This window comes from Perognathus longimembris, chromosome 11 (assembly GCF_023159225.1).
Source record: "Perognathus longimembris pacificus isolate PPM17 chromosome 11, ASM2315922v1, whole genome shotgun sequence".
NCBI lineage: Eukaryota > Metazoa > Chordata > Mammalia > Rodentia > Heteromyidae > Perognathus > Perognathus longimembris.
The window spans coordinates 5,420,062-5,426,706 of record NC_063171.1 but is presented as its reverse complement, the minus strand read 5'-3'; the positions used below and the strand labels follow the sequence as shown (position 1 = coordinate 5,426,706).

The following is a 6,645-nucleotide window of genomic DNA, read 5'->3' as shown; positions in this document are numbered from 1 at the left end:
AATGTATTTTGCTTGTATTTGGAAACCAAAACAATTAGAGAATTAGAGTATAATATGATAGATTATAGAAGAGAAAAATGAAGAAACAATGTATTGAACTTTTCCCCTCTCAGAAAATGATATCCACATTTACACTCCAAAACTTGTAGATGAAAATAAAGAAAGTCTGGGGAAAATGTATGCAATGTTCTGTTAACTACTCGGTGATCACATATCAACACTTTCACCAAACAAGATAGGACAAAAGGACAATCAATGTTTCTGAATACAGTTTTTCTACAACTATTTGTAATTTGGTAGCTTATTTTTGAGATATCTCATTTCCTGATGATATGCAACTGCATAATTTTCCCACTCTGAACCAGTTTATGTGAATTTTCATGATCCCTGCACCATGCTTAGGAATGAAGCTTTTGACATTTTATTATCTAAGAAAGACTGTTCTAGAACTCAGCTTTTTCGAATTTTAATTGGAAAACTGCTTTGTACTGAAAAGATCAAATTTACATAAACACACATGTCTTTTTTCCTGGCATTTCCCCTCCCACACAAACACCTGCAGCTGTGCAGCACAGTTTGGTATTTCTGAAGGCTGCATGCGAAAAGCAATAAGCAGGGACCAAGTCCTACCTCTTGTCCTGCCAGTCTCCTTCACAGGACCATGGATCAGGTACAGAGAAGAACAAGGAAAATTCCTGTCTCACTTTTTACATGAAAAGCAAACACATAGCTTACTTCGTTTTCTTGGCAGGTGGATTCACTTGTGGCCTTTTCTAACTTTACAGACTAAACATTTCTAATTGGAAAATGGGTAGTTTAATTTGAGATGGTGAATCAGGAAATAAACTTCCCAACTTAGGATAATTGATTTTGAGTGAGTGGTAGATTATTGTTTACCAGCCTTTTTTGTCTTTTAGGGAAAAATGAAAGTTACTTTATATATTTCACACTCCATTGACACGTATCCTGACGAAGAAAAGCTATGACACCGAGAGATATTTGCTCTGCTTAGTTGTTACATCCTAATGCATTCAAGAGTTTTATTTTTCTTATGGCTGAGGGAATCTTTAAATTATGGCCTCAGTTATAAAATGGGACAATCAAAACTCCTGGGTTTTTTTTCCAAATTTTTATTATCAAACTGATGTACAGAGAGGTTACAGTTTCATACATTAGGCATTGGATACATTTCTTGTACTGTTTGTTACCTCATCCCTCATACCCCGTCCCTCCTCCCTCTTTCCCTTTCCCTGTTTTTTAAGCATCTTAGTTGTTGTGAGGATTATATAGTTTGTACGAGGCGTTCAGTATGTGTGTGGCACACAGTAATTAGTTAGGAAATATTAACTGTTATGCTTTAGCGGCAGCAGCAGTGTTGTATTGCTATCATTGTCATCATCATTGATGTCATGACATCGTCAAGGGGTGACCATCATCATCATCTCCATAGTCAACCTTATCATCACCATCACCATCTTCATCTTCACTCTCATCATAGTCATTAGCATCATTCTCATCTTTCTTTTCTTCATTCCTGTTAGATAGAATCATTTTCTTGAGTCTTATTAAATTTCCAATTTCGTCACTTTGTAAATATCTTATTTACTCTCTAAGTCATATTTTGGCTACCTGTTTGTGTTTTAAACATGGGATCTTTTAAGCAAGTACCTTTTTAGAAGGTTTCACTACCTCTCCTAATGCCTTATACTGGTTTTTTTTTTAATTAAACTGAAACTTTGTCTAATACCTTTTCCTTTTCCCAAAAAATTTTCTTCTGCAATAGTCATGTGGAGTCAGAGATTGATTACATCACATTGTGCTTAAAATACATGTCCTTCAAAATAGTCCCAAAACTGAAGAATTTAATACTTCTTTGTTTCATACACCTCCTGGAATTTAAAGATAAACTATATTCTAAATTTAGTGGGGAGGGGGTTGCTGTTACTGTTTATTATTTGCTTATTTTAAAATAGTCTACCTTTCCAAACCATACAGTTATTATTCAAAACATTTGGTTCTTAAATACTAAAACCTTGGTCACTTTGTAGTGTGAAAACTTGGTATAACTTCTGAAAATGTCAGCTGTCCCCCAGAATCTAACTGCTTTAAGTCTGCTCATCTGGCCCATTTGCAAGAGGAAGGTTGATACTTTCTTTCAAATTAGTCAGTGGATATATCTAGTTCTATGTCCATTTTAGTAACTATGTGATATTATAGTATGACAGTTGAGCTCAGTGCCAAGAAATGAAGAAGTCAGTGTGCCTGGCATTCCAATGGTTAAATTACATGCCCAGTGCAATGCCCGATATACAGAATACATTGAATAAATGCTTACAGATGGCTTCACTTGAATGCCTCACAGGAGCCTAACCTGGACTCAAAGCTTTTCTTTCAGAGAAGGATGGCTTCTGTGGATCTCATCACAAGGAGGGGTGGCCCATATCGCACTGGGTTAGACAGAAGTCTCATAATTCCCCCATTTAGTTGCCAAGTCCTGCCCCTTCTACCTCCTCAATGTTTCCCAGCACTGTTCCACCTGCACCAGCCAAGTGTTTTTCCTAGCTTACCCCCATGGTGGTGTCTCACCCAGTGTCTCTCTCACAGTCTGCCTGTGTAGCCAGAGCCATCTTCCCAGAATCACAATGTACAGGCTCATAGCTCTCTTCATCTTGGAATGAAGTCTCATGCTTTACAGTGATAGATATCGCCCACTGTGACATGACCTGGCCTCTTTCTTTAGCTGTTGCCTTTTCTTTTATGTGAATTAATTTGAGCTCTATCAATGCCCCTGCCTCTCCCTTACCTCTGGGCCTTGTGCCTGGAACCTGGAATGTCTCCTTAGTTGCTGACCCATTTCCAAGCTCCCACATATACTGGCGTTTATTTTCCCAGTATTGTCTTATGCTATATTTTCTCAGACTCTACCACTCAACAACTTTACACTTTTTATTCACATCTTCTTTAAAAAAATGATGCTGGAGATTGAATTGAAGGCCTTCCTTGTATTTGCTAGGCAAGGGTTATAACACTTAAATCAGGTCTTTCGTTCTTTATGCTTTAGTTATTTCTCAGAAAAGGTCTTAGAATGACTTCAAAAAGCAATCCTTCTCTATTTCTACCTTCCATGTAGCTGGGATTACAGACACGAACCACCATGCATGCCTTCCTTATTTGTTGAAATAAGGTCTCACCAAACTTTTCTTTTTTCTTTCTGGGATAGCATTGAACCACAATCCTCTAACTCTACCTCCCATGTGTGTAGCTAGGACTACAAGTATATACCACCATGACTGACTATTTCTTCTTTCTTTGTTTTTTGTTTTTGTTTTTTTGTTAAAGACTGTATGCTAAGATCATGTGTTTTGTTTCTATTCAACAGATAGACTAAAACCTTATATTTAATGAATTTGTGTCATGATTACTAAATTCTAGGTATTTTAATGGGCGGGGAAAAGCACACATTGGGTATTGTACAGTGCTTAGGATTGGGTGGGCAATTGGAACATGATGACTGAATGACTCTCAGTGCGAGTCTGAGATGCCGCTCTCTAGACTCAAAGGAGCTTCTGTTTCATCGTCCGTTCTCTGGGACAAATGAGGTGGATTCCTTTGCAGACTTTGTTCCCCCAGAACGAAGTCTGGCTGGTGAAGGGATCTGGACGCCTGTGCTTCTCTGGGCTGTTTTGGTGGATTTCTTTCATGTCAGCTGGCATGGCTGAGAAGGGCTTTTGTTCTGGTGTCAATTAGTGATGAGTTGCACATTTTAGTAATTTACAAAACAGCCACCATCCTGAACAACATAAGAAACACCTCTCTCTCATGGACCAGGAAAGCTGGTGGCCCTGCTTACATAAATATATAGATTGTTTTACATAGTTCAGCCTTAGTGGTGACTGGTACTGCGTAGTTGCTCAGCTGCAGAAGATTCTGAGGAGAGTGATTTTAATGAACCTTTATTTTTTTTTTCAGATTGTTCTTCAAAAAAGAAAAATGGAGCCATGCCTGGGCTTTATCTGCTTACTGTTGTTCTACTGGGTAGGAAGGACATCACCTTTGAATCTTGAAGACCCCAATGTGTGCAGCCACTGGGAAAGGTAATGGCTCTGAAGAGGCCTGAGGAAAGGCAGCCCCTGTGTTGGCTTACGAACTGTCAGCATCAACTGGAGGGACATTAGGTGTTGGGAAGAGAAGGCAAAGTGACTTTTCTGTCAATATCTTTGGTAATATCTAGTACATTGAGTAGTGTTATGCAACTTTTTATAGAGTATATATAATAGTATATTATTATATATACTATAGTACATATTTAGTATAGAATATGTATTCTATATGTGTGTATACACACACATAAATCATGTGAAAAAAGGGATATATCTAATTCTAAATCAGATACAATAAGAAGGTCCAGAGAAAACAGTAGAAAGTCAATCTCAATTAGCTAGAAGTTCCTCAGGTCTTGTTCCTGTTCTGAATCTATGTGCAGTAATTGTTAAGAGTCTGGACTCGTGTTTGGGAATTGGAGAGTGGTGGGAGGAGGCGGCATGGAACAGTAGGCTAAAATGCTGAACTGAATGAAATGAACGATCCGGCCTGAGAAGGAAAAGCTGTTTCCCAGGAAAGAAGCAAACTGCAGGAGCCAATGGCCAGCCATGGGAAGTGGCCGGAGCCAGGGCAGTGGGACTGAGGACCACATGTAAGAGCAGCCCGTGGACCTGGAGAAGGGTGGGGCCGCATAGACCATGTGAAAGCAGATGCTGTTGTGCCTGCACCTTGCCAACTTGCAAAAGGAGATAGTGGGAGGATCAAACAATAGTCACCCCCCGGGGCTCTAACAGTGCCTTTGGGGACACGAAATGAATCGCAAACCACATAGTGAACACACAGAACAGCCAAGCTCAGCCCACTACTTACCTTGTCAGAAACTAATTTTATCTAAAAAATAACAGCATAGCTGGGTGTCAGTGGCTTATGCCAGTAATCCTAGCTACTCGGGAGGCAGAGATTTGAGTATCACACTTCGAAGCCAACCTGGACAAGAACGTCCATGAGGTGGTTTTGGTGGGGTTTTGTTGTTGTTGTTTTTTGTTTGTTCTTTTGTTTGTTTTTGCCAGTCCTGGGGCTTGAACAGGCTCTGTGCTCTGTCCCTGAGCTTCTGTATGCTCAAGGCTTGCCTCTGTCACTTGCGCCACAGCACCACTTCAGGGTTTTTCTGAGTATTATTGGAGATAAGAGCTTTATGACTTTCTTGCCCAGGCTGTTCTTGATCTGTGATCCTAAGATCTCAGCCTCCTGAGTATGTAGGATTACAGGTGTAAGGCACCAGTGCCACTATCTGTGAAAGTCACCTCCAATTAACCAGCAAAAAGTGGGACCTGGGACTAAAATGGTGAAGTCCTAGTCTTGAGCAAAAAAGCTCAGGGAGAGTACCCAGGTGCTTAGTTCAAGCCCTAGGACCAGGAAAATGAATAAATAAATAATTAAAATAATGTAAATGGTGATGTTTAAACTAGTAGATGGTGTTAGGTTTCTGACAACAATGTATATTCTTGATATCTGCGGTCTTATGTTTACATCACCCTCAGTACTATGATTAACAAACCTCAGAGAGAAGATTCTGATTATCCTTTTCCTCCTCTGCTAGACTACACAAAGCCCAAACTCCTTCACTCCAAGAATGTTTTGTTTGTTTTTTCCTCATTTCTCCTTTTCCTCCTCTCTCTTCCTCCACTTCCTCTTCATCCTCTTTCTTTACTTCCTCTTTTCCCTCTTCCCCCTCTTCCTTCCTCTTCTTCCTCCTCCTTCTTCTTTTCTTCTCCATCTTTTCCTCCTCCCCCTTCTCCTCTTTATTCTTCAGTGAAGTGTGCATCACTACAAACTTTGAGCAATAGACAAAATAGATAGTTAAATGATATATTTATGCATGCATGATTTGAGGTATTAATCATATAAAATAAGATTTAAGGGGAGGAGCAGGGTGTGGGCAGTTCTCATCACTGAGAACATTACCCAAAGGAAATGGGCCCTTCTGAGTTAGCTTTGGCTGCTGTTTTCAGAGGTTTCCATCTCTCACAGATGGAAGCCTTTGGAGAAAGGTTGCTGGCCACATGGGGGCCAGGAGGCATAGGGCCACTGAGGGCTGAGCGATAAGATGCACCTTTCAAAGGCACTTCCCCCATGACAGACCTCCTTTAACAAGTCCCTGCCTCCTGTCTGTTCAGCTATGTATTCTTCAATGGCTTGTTTTGTTGATCAAGCTAGAGCCCTCATGGTCTTATAACAAGAGTGCCACCATCTTGGGACCAAGTCTCCAACAGATGATCCTTTTGGGGACATTTCATATGAAAGCCATGGAGGAGCACCCATTAATCATCTTTGTAATCGTTACAACACCTCCTGTAAGACATTTCAGTAAGAAAATGTACAAGAACCACTTACTAAATGCTAGAAGAAAGATGGGCATGGCAGCATATTCTTGTAATCCCATCTATCTGGGGGACAGAAGCAGGAGGAGAATAAGGGAGACTGATAGAAGAGGTTACATTGATCTAGATGTGTTGTTCGCTTTTATACACTTGTTTTAATGTGGAAACTCCTTTGTACAACTACTTAAAGATAAGAAAATATTATTAAAAAAATTGAAGACCA

General features: G+C 39.9%; 1 protein-coding gene across 4 annotated transcripts in view; it reads left to right on the top strand.

Annotated features, from left to right (window-relative positions):
* Positions 1-3,972: 3,972 nt before the first annotated feature.
* Positions 3,973-6,645, top strand: part of Megf10 (multiple EGF like domains 10) — a 115,070-nt gene continuing 112,397 nt past the window's right edge. For 3 of the 4 annotated variants that reach the window (XM_048356893.1, XM_048356892.1, XM_048356890.1), the window contains exon 1: positions 4,027-4,094. Coding sequence is in view for 1 of the 4 variants with exons in the window: in XM_048356891.1 (XP_048212848.1) it covers positions 3,991-4,094 (104 nt within the window). In the remaining 3 variants the exon portion in view is untranslated. Of the gene's footprint in view, positions 4,095-6,645 lie in introns of all 4 variants that reach the window. The other variant, XM_048356891.1, reaches the window with a different exon arrangement.